The 17,087-nt window shown below is 53.8% G+C and overlaps 3 protein-coding genes across 3 annotated transcripts; 1 reads left to right on the forward strand and 2 right to left on the reverse strand.

Annotated features, from left to right (window-relative positions):
• The first annotated feature begins 315 nt into the window (after window positions 1-315).
• Window positions 316-11,202, forward strand: LOC114776317 (zinc finger protein 839-like). The gene is made up of 8 exons (XM_028966750.1): window positions 316-1,087; window positions 2,093-2,899; window positions 3,082-3,246; window positions 9,079-9,171; window positions 9,251-9,397; window positions 9,476-9,595; window positions 9,681-9,798; window positions 9,928-11,202. Exons 1-8 carry the CDS (start codon window positions 521-523, stop codon window positions 10,485-10,487), a joined length of 2,577 nt encoding a protein of 858 aa, XP_028822583.1. The 5' UTR covers window positions 316-520; the 3' UTR covers window positions 10,488-11,202.
• A 12-nt stretch (window positions 11,203-11,214) lies between these two features.
• LOC114776322 (cyclin-dependent kinase 2-interacting protein-like) lies at window positions 11,215-12,919 on the reverse strand. The gene is made up of 5 exons (XM_028966756.1): window positions 12,847-12,919; window positions 12,555-12,714; window positions 12,351-12,474; window positions 12,152-12,281; window positions 11,215-11,625 (listed from the first exon to the last, which is right to left on the reverse strand). Exons 1-5 carry the CDS (start codon window positions 12,851-12,853, stop codon window positions 11,423-11,425), a joined length of 624 nt encoding a protein of 207 aa, XP_028822589.1. The 5' UTR covers window positions 12,854-12,919; the 3' UTR covers window positions 11,215-11,422.
• Window positions 12,920-15,241: 2,322 nt separating this feature from the next.
• Window positions 15,242-16,946, reverse strand: LOC114776323 (immunoglobulin lambda-1 light chain-like). Its single transcript, XM_028966757.1, has 4 exons — window positions 16,856-16,946; window positions 16,432-16,716; window positions 16,131-16,178; window positions 15,242-15,585 (listed from the first exon to the last, which is right to left on the reverse strand). The coding sequence occupies exons 1-4, from the start codon at window positions 16,902-16,904 to the stop codon at window positions 15,257-15,259; spliced, it is 711 nt and encodes a 236-aa protein (XP_028822590.1). The 5' UTR covers window positions 16,905-16,946; the 3' UTR covers window positions 15,242-15,256.
• Between the last annotated feature and the right edge of the window lie 141 nt (window positions 16,947-17,087).

Here is a 17,087-nt window from a genome sequence, read left to right on the forward strand (position 1 = left end):
ATTGGTCGGGTTGAGTGTTTATGCCGGACGTTAGAACCCCAATGGAGGCGCCAGGGCCGCAGTTTCAGCCACCGGAGCCACCTCCACGTATAAAATGATTTAGTTGACGGTTTATTGGCCGGGTTGAGTGTTTATGCCGGACGTTAGAGCCCCAATGGAGGCGCCAGGGCCGCAGTTTCAGCCACCGGAGCCACCTCCACGTATAAAATGATTTAGTTGACGGTTTATTGGCCGGGTTGAGTGTTTATGCCGGACGTTAGAGCCCCAATGGAGGCGCCAGCGCCGCAGTTTCGCCATTTAAAGAGCCGGAAGCGGAAAGCGCGTCACATGACGCCTCGCTCCGCCGCGGCTCTGGGTAGCATCCTGCTCTCTGTACGGTCACAGTTCCCGATCATGTCCCGGCCTGATCGATATTCGTCCAAGACGAGCCGCCCGCGTAGCCCCGACCGCGCCTGAGGGTCACAGCCGGGTCACGACGCCGAGCTCGTTAGCACGCTTCAGCCGTTTCCCAGCAGTCAAAATGGCGGACAACGACGACGGCGGCGGCAACAAGTCCGGGGCCAGAGCGGCGGAGGCCGCCAGCGGCGACGCGGTGCTGTCGCTCGGCCAGCTGGTGGTCGCCGGGGAGATTTTCCGGGGAGCGGCCTCGGAGCAGCCCGCCGCGGGTCAGTACGAACACGGCGTGGTCGCGTCGTACGTGGAGGCGGCGGAGAGCGCCGTGGGCGCCGCCACCACCATCATCTACGTGCAGCCGGACGGCAGCTTCGTCGAGGGCTCGGGTCTGACCGCGGAGGAGCAGAAGCAGCTGGTGGAGCAGCTGGCTCAGCAGCAGCTCGTCCCGGTGTCGGAGAGCGAGGCGGCCCGCATCTTCGAGCAGAGCCAGGCCGCCAAGCCCCCGGCGGCCCACGGCTGCGCCCTGGCCCCGGTGGAGGTGCAGCAGGTCATCGAGCACGTCAGCAAGTCGCAGCAGCTCCAGCAGCACGCCGCCGTCCCCGTGGTGCACAACGCGTCGCAGCGGCTGCAGAGCGTCGCCAAGCAGGTGGCGCTTCAACAGTCCCAGAACGGGACCCGGGTGGCGCCGCAGAAGGTCGGTGGTCCAAAAGTAGCTAGACATCCAGATCATGACCCAGGAGACATTTACAGCATTTACCAGACGCCCTTATCCAGTAGTTACAGGGACAGTCCCCCCCTGGATACACCCAGGGTTAAGTGTCTTGCTCAGGGACATGATGGTAGTAAGTGGGATTTGAACCTGGGTCTTCTGGTTCATAAGTGAGTGTGTTATCCACTAGGCTACTACCACCCACATAGAAGTCCCAGGTTCGAACCCCACTAACTACCATGGTGTCCTTTAGCAGGACACTGAACCCTGAGCGTCTCCTGGCGGACTGTCCCGGTCACTACTGGCTGTAAGTCTGGACAAGGTCGATAAGGGCATCTGGGATGTAAACGTACTTTGCCTTCTTGCGTGTTAATGAAGAATTTATCAGTAAATGAGGAAAACGTTCTCTTTGCTGGGTAGCTGCTGCTCTGGTGAAGGAATCTGAGCACGAATTTTTAATACACGATACCGAGCTTTGTCCAGAATAAGCTTATATTCCCAGGATATATTGTAATAAATATCTACTGCACGGTGGAGTCATTTTTGGCAACAGTGAAACTATTTAAAGGTTTTTAATCTTCAGAAAAGTTCAGAAACTGTGAATCAAATGAATAATCCTGAAGTCAATTGATATGTAGAGACGTGGTAGAAAAACCGTCCCAACTCTGTAAACTAATGATCAATCCCTTACAAGCAATAAATCTACAAAGTTTTATTTGCTGCTATTTACCAGAGCGAGTAGTTACAGGGACGGTCCCCCCCTGGTGTCCTGCTCAGGGACACTGCTCAGTGGGACTTGAACCTGGGAAGCAGGTGTCCTCCCCACTAGGTCACTACCACCCTGGTGACAGAACCACTCGCATCGTATATGAACGTAGATAAACTGTTTAACCCTTTTGTATGTTGTTGATTTAATCAGTGAAATAATAATTAACAGCAGAAATAATGATGCGTATTTGACCGCTTTGGTTCCTCCTTGTTCTCCCACAGCCGGTGGAAACCATTCACATCCAGGTCCAGGTTCCGGTCAGCGCCGAGGCCAGCGAGACCCTCTTGCAGTCCAAACCAGTGGTTGTCACTCAAGCTGTGGGTAAAGCCACCACTGGTGTGGCGGTCTCCAGTCCCCAGATCATTCACATCACGCCGTTGCCGGGGCAACAGCAATACTTCCTGCAGAGCCCCGGCGAGCCGCCCATCCAGCTCCTCCTGCAGAGGCCGACCCCTGTGGTCAGCAACGTCATCCCGGTGCTGCAGAAACCAGTCGTCCAGACCCCTGTCAACGGTGCGCAGGTGTCTTCACCTGTCCCTGCACCACCACCGGTGACCACGCCCCCTAGACCTGCCCAGCCCACGGTTACCCCGACAGAGGAGAAGAAGCCAAAGGGAAGAAACCGGTCCAAAAAACCCCAGAAGGTGCAGACACGCTCCGGCAGAGTGTCCCGTCCTCCAAAGCACAAGGTGAAAGACTACAAGTTCATCAAAACTGAGGACCTGGCCGACAGCCACCAGTCAGACTCGGACGATTACTCTGAGATCAGCGTGGACGAGGAAGAGGAGGCCAAGAGGAAGGTCTCTGACGTCAACTTCAACCTCACACCCAAAGCTTTCAAGTGTGAGACCTGCGATAAGTCCTACATTGGCCTGGGGGGTCTGTCCAGACACTACAAACTCAACCCCTCCCACGGGAGCGTCCAGATCTCCACCGCTGCCCCCTGCCCGGCAGCAAAGATCCTGGCGGTCAGCGAGAGGGGCGGAGCCATAAAGAGTGATGCCGTTGCACCGCAGGGTGTCTTAAAGGTCTAGAATGAACTTCATCATAATGCTTTTGGAAAATGTACTTTTCATGTATTGCTATGAAAAAAGAGTAATGCAGATCTGTGAAATGAAACAATAATACAGTTTAGACCATTAGAACTTAGAACTTTTAATAACATTGTAAATAACTGCAGTAAGAAACCGCAATGTTAATTCCTGGACAGGTTCAGCACCGGGGACCTGGCATCCCCAGAGGCCCAGGAAGGCCAGGGCGTCCCCGAATCGCAGGACGTCCACGAAAGCGAGGGCGGCCTGGACGTCCTCCAAAACCCCCAGGAGACGAAAGCTTGGAGCAGCAGGCACTCCGGCGCAGGGCACGACTCCGCGAGGTACGTCGCCTAAAAAATTGGCTTAATGGCGGCAATCCGCGAGTCCGCGAGGTACGTCGCCTAAAAAAGTGGTTTAGCGGCAGCAGGCCACGACTCCGCGAGGTACGTTGCCAGAAACTGCGGTTTAACGGCAGCAGGCCGCGACTCCGCGAGGTACGTCGGCGGAAAACGCGGTTTAATGGCGGCAGGCCGCGACTCCGCGAGGTACATCGCCTAAAAAAGCGGTTTAATGGCGGCAGGCCTCGCGGTACAGCGGCAGGCCTCGCGGTACTTCGCGGTACATCGCCTAAAAAAGCGGTTTAATGGCGGCAGGCCGCGACTCCGCGAGGTACGTTGCCTAAAAAAGTGGTTTAGCGGCAGCAGGCCGCGACTCCGTGAGGTACGTTGCCAGAAGCTGCGGTTTAACGGCAGCAGGCCGCGACTCCGCGAGGTACGTCGGCAGAAAACGCGGTTTAACGGCGGCAGGCCGCGACTCCGCGAGGTATGTAGCCAGAAAACGCGGTTTAACGGCGGCAGGCCACGACTCCGCGAGGTATGTAGCCAGAAACGCGGTTTTTAACGGCGGCAGGCCACGACTCCGCGAGGTACGTCGCCTAAAAAATTGGCTTAATGGCGGCAATCCGCGAGTCCGCGAGGTACGTCGCCTAAAAAAGTGGTTTAGCGGCAGCAGGCCACGACTCCGCGAGGTACGTTTGCCAGAACCTGCGGTTTAACGGCAGCAGCCGCGACTCCGCGAGGTACGTCGGCAGAAAACGCGGTTTAACGGCGGCAGGCCGCGACTCCGCGAGGTACGGCGCCTAAAAAAGCGGTTTAATGGCGGCAGGCCTCGCGGTACAGCGGCAGGCCTCGCGGTATTTCGCGGTACATCGCCTAAAAAAGCGGTTTAATGGCGGCAGGCCGCGACTCCGCGAGATACGTTGCCTAAAAAAGTGGTTTAGCGGCAGCAGGCCGCGACCTCCGTGAGGTACGTTGCCAGAAAACTGCGGTTTTAACGGCGGGCAGGCCGCGACTCCGCGAGGTACGTCGGCAGAAAACGCGGTTTAACGGCGGCAGGCCGCGACTCCGCGAGGTATGTAGCCAGAAAACGCGGTTTAACGGCGGCAGGCCACGACTCCGCGAGGTATGTAGCCAGAAAACGCGGTTTTACGGCGGCAGGCCGCGACTCCGCGAGGTACGTCGCCTAAAAAAGCGGTTTAACGGCGGCAGGCCGCGACTCCGCGAGGTACGTCGCCAGAAAACGCGGTTTAACGGGCGGCAGGCCGCGACTCCGCGAGGTACGTCGCCAGAAAACGCGGTTTAACGGCGGCAGGCCGCGACTCCGCGAGGTACGTCGGCAGAAAACGAGGTTTAACGGCGGCAGGCCGCGACTCCGCGAGGTACGGCGCCTAAAAAAAGCGGTTTTACGGCGGCAGGCCGCGACTCCGCGAGGTACGTTGCCTAAAAAAGTGGTTTAGCGGCAGCAGGGCCGCGACTCCGTGAGGTACGTTGCCAGAAACTGCGGTTTAACGGCAGCAGGCCGCGACTCCGCGAGGTACGTCGGCAGAAATGCGGTTTAACGGCGGCAGGCCGCGACTCCGCGAGGTACGTCGGCGGAAAACGCGGTTTAATGGCGGCAGGCCGCGACTCCGCGAGGTACGTCGGCGGAAAACGCGGTTTAATGGCGGCAGGCCGCGACTCCGCGAGGTACGTTGCCTAAAAAAGTGGTTTAGCGGCAGCAGGCCGCGACTCCGCGAGGTACGTTGCCAGAAACTGCGGTTTAACGGCAGCAGGCAGCGACTCCGCGAGGTACGTCGGCAGAAAACGCGGTTTAACGGCGGCAGGCCGCGACTCCGCGAGGTACATCGCCTAAAAAAGTGGTTTAGCGGTAGCAGGCCGCGACTCCGCGAGGTACGTCGGCAGAAAACGAGGTTTAACGTCGCAAGAAACTGCGGTTTAACGGCGGCAGGCCGCGACTCCGCGAGGTACGTCGCCTAAAAAAGCGGTTTAATGGCGGCAGGCCGCGACTCCGCCAGGTACGTCGCCAGAAGACGCGGTTTAACGGCGTGCAGGTCGCGACTCCGCGAGGTACGGCGCCTAAAAAAAGCGGTTTAACGGCGGCAGGCCGCGACTCCGCGAGGTACGTCGGCAGAAAACGAGGTTTAACGGCGGCAGGCCGCGACTCCGCGAGGTACGGCGCCTAAAAAAAGCGGTTTAACGGCGGCAGGCCGCGACTCCGCGAGGTACGTCGGCAGAAACGAGGTTTAACGGCGGCAGGCCGCGACTCCGCGAGGTACGGCGCCTAAAAAAGCGGTTTAATGGCGGCAGGCCTCGCGGTACAGCGGCAGGCCTCGCGGGGTACTTCGCGGTACATCGCCTAAAAAAGCGGTTTCATGGCGGCAGGCCGCGAACTCCGCGAGGTACGTTGCCTAAAAAGTGGTTTAGCGGCAGCAGGCCGCGACTCCGTGAGGTACGTTGCCAGAAGCTGCGGTTTAACGGCAGCAGGCCGCGACTCCGCGAGGTACGTCGGCAGAAAACGCGGTTTAACGGCGGCAGGCCGCGACTCCGCGAGGTATGTAGCCAGAAAACGCGGTTTAACGGCGGCAGGCCACGACTCCGCGAGGTATGTAGCCAGAAAACGCGGTTTAACGGCGGCAGGCCACGACTCCGCGAGGTACGTCGCCTAAAAAATTGGCTTAATGGCGGCAATCCGCGAGTCCGCGAGGTACGTCGCCTAAAAAAGTGGTTTAGCGGCAGCAGGCCACGACTCCGCGAGGTACGTTGCCAGAAACTGCGGTTTAACGGCAGCAGGCCGCGACTCCGCGAGGTACGTCGGCGGAAAACGCGGTTTAATGGCGGCAGGCCGCGACTCCGCGAGGTACATCGCCTAAAAAAGCGGTTTAATGGCGGCAGGCCCTCGCTAACGCGTCAGGCCTCGCGGTATTTCGCGGTACATCGCCTAAAAAAGCGGTTTAATGGCGGCAGGCCGCGACTCCGCGAGATACGTTGCCTAAAAAAGTGGTTTAGCGGCAGCAGGCCGCGACTCCGTGAGGTACGTTGCCAGAAACTGCGGTTTAACGGCGGCAGGCCGCGACTCCGCGAGGTACGTCGGCAGAAAACGCGGTTTACGCGGCAGGGCCGCGACTCCGCGATGGATGTAGCCAGAAAACGCGGTTTAACGGCGGCAGGCCACGACTCCGCGAGGTATGTAGCCAGAAAACGCGGTTTTACGGCGGCAGGCCGCGACTCCGCGAGGTACGTCGCCTAAAAAAGCGGTTTAACGGCGGCAGGCCGCGACTCCGCGAGGTACGTCGCCAGAAAACGCGGTTTAACGGCGGCAGGCCGCGACTCCGCGAGGTACGTCGGCAGAAAACGAGGTTTTTAACCGGCGGCAGGCCGCGACTCCGCGAGGGTTTACGGCGCCTAAAAAAAGCGGTTTTACGGCGGCAGGCCGCGACTCCGCGAGGTACGTTGCCTAAAAAAGTGGTTTAGCGGCAGCAGGCCGCGACTCCGTGAGGTACGTTGCCAGAAACTGCGGTTTAACGGCAGCAGGCCGCGACTCCGCGAGGTACGTCGGCAGAAAATGCGGTTTAACGGCGGCAGGCCGCGACTCCGCGAGGTACGTCGGCGGAAAACGCGGTTTAATGGCGGCAGGCCGCGACTCCGCGAGGTACGTCGGCGGAAAACGCGGTTTAATGGCGGCAGGCCGCGACTCCGCGAGGTACGTTGCCTAAAAAAGTGGTTTAGCGGCAGCAGGCCGCGACTCCGCGAGGTACGTTGCCAGAAACTGCGGTTTAACGGCAGCAGGCAGCGACTCCGCGAGGTACGTCGGCAGAAAACGCGGTTTAACGGCGGCAGGCCGCGACTCCGCGAGGTACATCGCCTAAAAAAGTGGTTTAGCGGCAGCAGGCCGCGACTCCGCGAGGTACGTCGGCAGAAAACGAGGTTTAACGGCGGCAGGCCGCGACTCCGCGAGGTACGGCGCCTAAAAAAAGCGGTTTTACGGCGGCAGGCCACGACTCCGCGAGGTACGTTGCCTAAAAAAGTGGTTTAACGGCGGCAGGCCGCGACTCCGCGAGGTACGTCGCAAAGAAAACTGCGGTTTAACGGCGGCAGGCCGCGACTCTTCCGCGAGGTAACGTCGCCTAAAAAAGAAGCGGTAAAAAAATGGCGGCAGGCCGCGACTCCGCCAGTACGTCGCCAGAAGACGCGGTTTAATAACGGCGGCAGGTCGCGACTCCGCGAGGTTACGGCGCCTAAAAAAAGCGGTTTTAACGGCGGCAGGCCGCGACTGCCGCGAGGTACGTCGGCAGAAAACGAGGTTATAAAAACGGGCGGCAGGCCGCGACTTCCGCGAGGGTACGGCGCCTAAAAAAAGCGGTTAAAGAAACGGCGGCAGGGGCCGCGACTCCGCGAGGTACGTCGGCAGAAACCGAGGTTTAACGGCGGCAGTGCCGCGACTCCGCGATGTACGTTCGCCTAAAAAAGTGGTTAAGCGGCGGCAAGCAGGCCGCGACTCTGGCGAGGTACGTTGCCAGAAACTCTGCGGTTTAAACGGCAGCAAGGCCGCGACTCCGCGAGGTAACGGTCGGCAGAAAAACGGCGGTTTAAAACGGCGGCAGGCCGCGACTCCGCGAGGTACGTTGCCTAAAAAAGTGGTTTAGCGGCAGCAGGCCGCGACTCCGCGAGGTACGTCGGCAGAAAACGAGGTTTAACGGCGGCAGGCCGCGACTCCGCGAGGTACGGCGCCTAAAAAAAGCGGTTTTACGGCGGCAGGCCGCGACTCCGCGAGGTACGTTGCCTAAAAAAGTGGTTTAACGGCGGCAGGCCGCGACTCCGCGAGGTACGTCGCAAGAAACTGCGGTTTAACGGCGGCAGGCCGCGACTCCGCGAGGTACGTCGCCTAAAAAAGCGGTTTAATGGCGGCAGGCCGCGACTCCGCCAGGTACGTCGCCAGAAGACGCGGTTTAACGGCGGCAGGTCGCGACTCCGCGAGGTACGGCGCCTAAAAAAAGCGGTTTTACGGCGGCAGGCCGCGACTCCGCGAGGTACGTCGGCAGAAAACGAGGTTTAACGGCGGCAGGCCGCGACTCCGCGAGGTACGGCGCCTAAAAAAAGCGGTTTAACGGCGGCAGGCCGCGACTCCGCGAGGTACGTCGGCAGAAACGAGGTTTAACGGCGGCAGGCCGCGACTCCGCGAGGTACGTCGCCTAAAAAGTAGGTTGAGGCGGGAAGCAGGCCGCGACTCTGCGAGGTACGTTTGGCCAGAACTTAACTGCGGTTTAACGGCAGCAGGCCGCGACTCCGCGAGGTACGTCGGCAGAAAACGCGGTTTAACGGCGGCAGGCCGCGACTCCGCGAGGTACGTTGCCTAAAAAAGTGGTTTAGCGGCAGCAGGCCGCGACTCCGCGAGGTACGTCGGCAGAAAACGAGGTTTAACGGCGGCAGGCCGCGACTCCGCGAGGTACGGCGCCTAAAAAAAGCGGTTTTACGGCGGCAGGCCGCGACTCCGCGCGAGGTACGTTGCCTAAAAAGTGGTTTAACGGCGGCAGGCCGCGACTCCGCGAGGTACGTCGCAAGAAACTGCGGTTTAACGGCGGCAGGCCGCGACTCCGCGAGGTACGTCGCCTAAAAAAGCGGTTTAATGGCGGCAGGGCACGACTCCGCGAGGTACATCGGCTAAAAACGCGGTAAAAACGCCGCGACATACGTCGCCTGGACAGCACCGCAGTATCTCCAGAGAAAATATGGACACCGCAACATATCAGGATATTTTATAACCCCCCCCTACACCAGGCTCTGGGTTTTCTTTGGGACTTGATAAATGCTGATGATGTAACGGACCTCGTCCTGCAGGTGGTGCAGCACTGTGACAACGAGGACTTGGTGGATGTGGTTCTGCCACGACTAGCCAGAGTCACGACGTTATGGGACTTTGTCCTGTTGAAGGTAACGTATGTTTGGATGTGTGGCAGTTCGGATGTTGTTCTAGGACGTGTTACCGTAACGCTGTGCTTTGTGTGTGGAGGTGGAGCGAGGGCGCCATCAGAAGGCCCAGTTCTCGGAGGTTTACCAGGAGTTCGAGCAGCTGCACGCCCAGGTGAAGAAGATGGCCCAGGAGCACACGAGCGGCACCCAGGGCCTCCACACATCTCTGGAAGTTCACAACATGGAGGTTCGAGATCAGGAGCTCGTGGGGATGACCGTGATAAGACAACGCTTGAGGTATTTAACCATTTCTGTCGCTTGGCAGGTGTTGAAGTCGCTCGGCATCATGGAGCACCCTGCCGTGGTAAAAACACCCATCAGCCAATCACAGCAGGCCGTCACCAGCGCTGCCCAGGACGCTGCAGCCACCAAGAGGCTGGTGGAGGTGAAGAATTACTTGGAATGAGTGGTGGCGCTGCTGAGGTGCGTGTGAGGTTGATTTGTTCATTTATCGTATGATTGTGTTGCAGAACACGAAAATGTTGCCTCCAGCAAAGAGGTTCAAAATGGAGAACTGCTCTGGAGAAACGAATGGATACCAGATCAACCACAACAGCAGCCAGAAGAAAGACGTGGCTCCTAAAATGGGTACTGGTCACCACGCCTCCCAAAATGACTACTTACCGTGTTATTATTCCTGTAAAAATAATTTAATAAGCAGCACATTTTTGTTATTAATATTATGAATACAATTTTTTGGGCTCTTTCATGTCTCAGAGGAAGCAGCTGCCCAGACCGGAGGTGGTGAGAAGACGTCTGTGGAGGTGCCACCCCAGAAGCCCCTGGTGTCGTTGTCCCCTCTGGAGGCCCCGGCAGGAGAGGGAACCCAGGCCACCGAGTCTGATGCCACTGATCGCGGTGAATCCGGGGCTGAGATCTCGGAGGTGTCCCAGGATGAAGGGACCACGGTGGACGTGGCTGAGCAGATGCAGGAACTAGAACAGGCTCTGATATCTGACCTGGAGCCGGCATTCAGCAGTGACACTCACCAGATCCAGCAGGAGACGGCGGCCAGGAACGACGGTGGCGCAGCAGACCAGCAGGATGGAGGTCGGGTGGAGACCTCAGAGGTGAAGCTGGAGCACACCTACGTCCAGACTGAAGGTGGTGGACTCCGGCTGGCCTCTGAGGGCATTGTCACGGTGAACGAACCTGGTGGTACCGGCACCATAAACATCCAGGCCCCTCAGGGCGTGGCCCTGGAGACGGTCCTGCTGGCCGTTGATACAGGCGGAGCCAAAAGCGAGGGTGTGGTCACGTCTGGGACTCAATCCTGAGCTGTGATTTTCTCTCTCTCACACACACACACACACACACACTTACTGGAGATTAATCACACGGCAGCACTTAACCCCCCTGGCCTGGACCTGATCAGGAACGGATTGGTGGTTCTGACTGGGAAGGGGCGGAGTCGCTGGATTGAAATGCAGACAGGCTTGTCCAATCAGGGAAGGACCTTTTTTTCCTGTTATGACGTCCTCACAGGTCACCAGTAGGACGGCAGTCCCAACGCTGACGTGTCTCAACATCTGAGGACCATTTTGCCTATTTTCCTCTACTGGAGCCTTCCCACCTGGAAGGGGAAAAGGGGCGGGGCCTACATACAGGCCGTTTCTGCATTTCGATTTCCCATCTCCGTCCTGAACTGTGTGTGTGTGTGTGTGCGTGCGCTCCTGGTGCTTAGCATCTGTTCATCCAGTGTTTCTCCCCTCTCTAGTAAATGTAAATACGTCTTACAGCATTCAGGCTAATCTCAGTGGTTTTCCTTTATTCAGACCTGTAGCTTTTTGTTAAATGAGCTGTTTGTGTCCATGTTTATATGTAGATAAATGTCCCTGTTTGAAGGCAGTTTAAAAAAAGAGAGAAGTTGTTGCACTATTTTATTACTTTTTTATATAATATTTGGCCATAAATGTGTTTTTTCAGGCATAAAATGTTTAAAACACGAAGGGGAACTTCATATGTGGACAATTAAAAGAAAAAAAAAAATCAGTCGCGAGTCAATTTGGGATTCATTTGTGTTTTTACATTTTATATGCAGAATACATCCAGCAGGGAATACAATCCGATAAAATAATAACCAGCATGAAGTCCCAGGTTCATACCCCACTTACTACATGGTGTCCCTGAGTGTCCCCAGGGGGACTGTCCCTGTCACCGAGTGTAAACGTGAAAGTTGAACCCTTCTGTTCGGTTTTAATGGGACGTCTCCTCACAGCGGCCGGTGTCCGGTCTCCAGCAGCAGGCCCTCCAGCAGCAGGCGGTCGCCGTCGCCGGTGTAGGGCTGGTGGAGCCAGGAGGAGAGGTAGACCATGGCCAGCTGGGGGTCGGACGTGTGGGCCACTTCCTGCAGGATCAGCCGCTTCAGAGACAGTTCCTGTCTGTACGACTCGCACAGCCGAGAAGAAACTGCAGCTGGGAGGGAGCGAGGCGCGCATTAATACCAAGTGACGTCACAGCACACGGTGAAATGTGTCGGAATTCGATCCCTCAAACTTCTGATTACGGGGCCGCTTCCTTCACCGCTAGGCCACCACTACGACCTGTTTACTGTAATTCAATTTCACATCACACTTAATCAGGCTGCTATTAAGTAGTTAATTATATTCCACTTGTTCAGCAGCTGGTCATGTGACATGGTGAACGTATATAGTGTAGAAACGCCCTTTTCATGATGTGGTGACACGACGCGTATAAAGAAAGAGGCTCTGAGCTGCAGTACAATATTCCATCTGTACACGTGAAATTCACGTTTTAAATCAGGATTATTGCTGCCGCAGCGGACTCGTGTCCCCCGTCCCCCTGTGACTTCCCGGTGATGGTTATATCCAGAGGACATGTCTCACTGTGTCCTGTTCTGGCTCTATCACTGTCTCGCGTGTTTTGTATTATTCCGGGCCGGTCCGTATGAACGGGCCTGAGATGTGAACGCTCCTCGTACCGAAGTGTGGGGTGGACCAGGTATGGAAGAGCGGCGTCGGTCTCCCTTCGTCCCCAAACTGGAACGTCTCCAGCGCACAGATGCCCTGGTCAGAGGAGGCCATCTTCTCCATCTTGGACAAAACGCGCGTCTGAAGGAGGAGTGGACAGGCAGGAATTAGAAATAACGGTGGCGTGAAGAAGCTGGAGATCCAACTCACCATCTTCTCCACGACGTCCTGCAGCTTGACACACTCCTCCTCCAGCTCTCTGCTGCTGGGGTTCAGGCCCTGGACTGGTGGGGGCGTCAGCGGCACCTCCAGACGACGCCAGAAGACTCGCCTCCTTCCCCCGATCTGTGGTCAGAGAGGAAGGTCAGCAGAACACCACCACTCACCATGACACCATGATACTGCTCTCCTCACTCTTTCTGCAGGGTGAAGTTGACTATGTTTGTGGCGTAGGTGGAGCCGGCGTCATTCAGCCGGTCCCATTTCAGAGCCAGGTTGTGCCAGTCGGCCGCGTTGTCCTTCAGCTTTCTGCCACTTCCGGTTACATGACCTCTCCTGACCTCGGGCGCCTTACCTGGAGCCACACGACACGTCCCTCATTACAGTATATTCACTCCAAAACACGCTCATTTCTAATATCTGAACAGAAAATAAAATGAAACTAGAGTTTTATATTTAAAACACAGTTAATATCAGTTCATCTTACCTTCCATATCAGCAGTCGGGGGGCATTTTACACGCTGCGTTCTTCTACTTCGGTCATTATCCGTGCGGCCCGACCTCGGAATCCGATCATTGTCGCCCCCTGTAGGACTGGAGGAGTTAACGGCCTTCTAAAAATTTTTTAAAAATCCATATAAATATATTTGTCCACAGAAACATATAAGCCCATTTACATTTTGTACACACAAAAAAGAAGACGTCACCTCATTTACTTCACAGAAGTACTTTTTTACTTCATCCACACGGAGATGCAGAGAACATCCAGAACGCTGTTTTCTCATTTATCAATTTATTTTAAATCACAACTACAACGTTGAAAAAGAAAGCAGAAAAAAGGGTTCATTTTGTGTTGAATGTCAATTTAATGCTGTTCTATTTCGTAAAACACCTGTTAAATTCTTCATTTTTTCTACTCCTCCTTGAACCATTCCTTCAAAGATAAAACACAGTATACTCATTGTGCGCCTTACACACAGTTACCACGGTTAGGAGTTTATTTCTGTAACGTGTCTGTTTCACTTCTTATGAGAAACATGGACGTTTTGCATACTGACTGCTTGACGGCACAAACAGGTTAAAACGATTTCTCTCGGTTCCTGTAAATATTCAAATGATGAACAGTCACACGCTGAGTTCTTCCTACGTCGGCCATCTCTACAGCATGTTGGAATGAATAATGTCTCTCTGCTTATCTCCAACCATCAGCTTTATCATTATCACCATTTTACAGCAACTTGAGGTCTGTTAAGGCCAATTTGCTTGCTTCCTCCCTGTTGTCTTCTTATTTTTCTGCTCTCCTGACAGCATATACATCCATAACATATATAACAAGTGGATTTCTGAGCTTCTAGATAACTAGGCAAGTTCCAGGCACCCACTCTCGTCCATCCCGGGTCCACCCGGGACCACCCGGGACTTCAGGTCCGACACCGAGCGGCTTCACAGGAAAACTGGGCTCGTGGTTCACCAGCAGCTTCATACCGAGCACAACTCTTACTCCTCTCTAGTCTAGGCCTAGAGCTCAACCGGCATGCCCGAATACAGCTGTGAAGTGGAGTACCAACTACGATTTCCCCATCACATCTCAATTCCTCACTCATCCTCATTCTCCATCACCTTCAACGCGGCTCTTATGTTTTTCACCGGTTGATTCTCCATCATTCATCCATTCATGAGCTCAGGTTCATCTGTAATTGCCTCATTGGTAAATGTGTGTTTCACGTCCGATTCGGTCCCTACTGCCCATTAAACTGCTTCAGTTACCCCAATCCTTAAGAAACCCGGATTGGCTTGTCCCCCCGTCTCCAGGGACAGATCTGTCTCTCCAGTCTACCTTTTTAAACTAAGCTGACGGAATACGTGCTTGCTGCACAACTCTGTGTCCTTCTTGGACACAATGCGCCATACAAGCCTTTTACGCTGGTATCCTTCCACGGCGCAGCTCTCGCCATCTCCGCTTTATACCGTACAGTACAGAGACAGACGAGACAATTAACACGTAAAAATATTAACTTTAAATTAGAGTAAAACAAGATACAGTCAAGATCCGCGTAGTATTAAAACTTACAGTATCATTTACACTGAGTGTGCATGGGTCTACGTCAGCTTTTCAATATGAAACACGCTGTCTATTACATAAGTAAGAGGTTCTGTTATATATAACCTGCGGTCCACTACAACATTCAATCGTGCCGATACTGCCAACAAATGAGACATTATTTCAGTGCAGCATCACTATGTTCGTCCATATTGCAGCATGTACCTTATAGGGTCAGTGATGTTTCACAGCCTGAGCGAGTGGTGTGTGTGTGTGGTGTGTGTAATGGCTTGTTGAGCCTGGCAGATTGAGCCCTGATGCTGTGGTAGTGTCTGCCATTACACACCAGCTGATTCAGATGGTCACAGCTTCATAACAGCTTCATAACAGCTCCATAATGTCTTCTATAGATTACTATGAGTATCTCTTCATTGTCCTCCCAGCTGTCATAAATCTGATGGAAAATCTTTCTTTCATTTTTATTCTCCTGTGTGTGTGCGGCCACTTTGACGCGTATAAATTCTACTTTTCATTATTTGGTTGGTTTTGATGACCTTTCGGTGTTCAAGTACAGGTAATATTGACTAAATTACAAAATGTAACCTTTTTACAAATGAACATTTTACTGTGATCTAAATGCATTAGCCAATAAGGAAATGTTATTGATTCTAGAAACAGAGTCGAAGGGTCCAGCTTCAGAAAGTACATTTCCAACCACGTGCGTGAAATGAAAAGAATGCATTTTGAAGAGTTTGAAGTGGATAAATGTGTTTTATTAATGAAGAGACAGAGTGGTCCACACATGAGACGAGCAGTAGAGGACAAGGACTCGGTGGAGATGTTGGCTGCTCTCTCTCTAGCTGCACTGTCCCTGGGTCACACTCTTGCCGAGTGGCTGCTGGAGGGCGGAGTGTTTGACCTGGCAGGTGTAGGTGTGTCCGGATCTCCAGCCTTCTGGGGGTGGAGTCAGGACGCTGCTCCGGGAGAACGTGCCGTCAGGCTGGCGCTGGGACTCGGACGTCTGGAAGTCAGCGCTCGCCACCTCCTTCTTGTCCTCCAACCAGGAGAAGGTGGCACCATCGGGGTGGAAGCCCTGAGCCAGACAGGCCACCGTCACCCTGTCCCCAGAGGGGAGGGGCTGGGACGGGGACAACAGAAGCAGCTGGGGGGGAGATGGGGGACGAGCTGGAGAAGAAAAAAAAGAGAGAAATCGAACTAGTCGCACGAGAACAAACAACACAATTCACACAACTTTCTTCACAATATGACTTTTAGATATTATGAAATACTGATGTATGCTCAGTTGCTAAAACATTTTGGTGATTTATATATTATACACACACACACACACACACACACACACATATATATATATTAAGGTTTTTAAGTAGTTGTTCTACTTTGATAACTGTAACTATAAAACTTTAGTAAACACAAAAACATCAAATTAAAGTCTTTATAATTTAAAGTTAAAGGTGAATTGGAACAAAGTCTGAGATATTTTTCTTTTCCGATTAGTGTTTAACATACTTAATAAATTTGAGCGGATCAACAATTCCATCAAAAAAACAAAATAATAGACAAAAAATTCTAGGCCACCTTGTAGCTGGTGGACGTGTTCGCGGCAAATTATAATTTTACTGAAAAAAAAAGTACAATAGACTAAAAAAAAAATATCTATACTGTTAAAATCTTTTTAACTTCTGTAGTAAACATGGAAATCGATTTACCTTCACCAATGTAGAGCTGAGTTCCTCCACCAAAGTAGGTGGTGGAGCACAGTGTTAGACGGTCGTACAGAAACCTGTGGGCTGCAGCCCGGCTGCTTCATGCCGACGCTCCACAGGTCAGCGCTCAAACAGACGAAACCGGAGGAAATGTCACGATCCCTGCAGGAAGTGGAGTCCAACTCATCACCCACCTCACCCGCTCAGAGACTGGACAGTTAGACTGGGTTTAGTCCATGTTTAGTCCATGTTTAGGACCAGGAGGTTTTTGTAGCAGCACATCACTTGACTGGAGCACTGTGGCCTCCATCACAGCCAACACAGGCACAGTAGTAGACTGCTTCATCATCACTCGTCACACCATAGATGTTCAGATACTCGGTGAAACCGTTATCAGTGTAAGAGAATCTGCTGGGTAAACCGCTGGCTCTGGTGCTGTCCACAAGCAGGAATTTCGGAGCAGCTCCAGGTTTCTGCTGGTACCAAGATATATCCAAGCTATTGGAATCTTTTCCACAGTGTATCTGGACATTCTGGCCCAATGGAACAGTTTTAGTTTTCTCCTGGGTCAACACGAGAGCCTCAAGACCTGGGAGTGAGACATACATTTATTTTAATTAAAATTTTAACTCATGAACAGAAAAAGGCAAATGTAAAAATTTGAAAGCAATAAATTAATAAATCCACTGATCCATCAGATGTTGTGTGATGAGAACAGATGTTCTTACCAGAGAGGGTGAAGATGAGTGCTGTCAGAGACGTTGTGTTGAAGATCATGATGTTCACTTCAGCTGCAATCAGAGACAAGTGAAAAACTTCCCTTCAGTGCAGGAGAGAAATGAGGAGACTGTTCCTTATAAACAGGAACTCGTGTAGCACCTCCTCGAAACACACACCACTCACACAGAAACTCCTCTAAACCGCACACACACTGCACCTGCAGAACCTCCTCTACACCCA

This window comes from Denticeps clupeoides, unplaced genomic scaffold, assembly GCF_900700375.1.
Source record: "Denticeps clupeoides unplaced genomic scaffold, fDenClu1.1, whole genome shotgun sequence".
In the NCBI taxonomy this organism is placed as follows: Eukaryota; Metazoa; Chordata; class Actinopteri; order Clupeiformes; family Denticipitidae; genus Denticeps; species Denticeps clupeoides.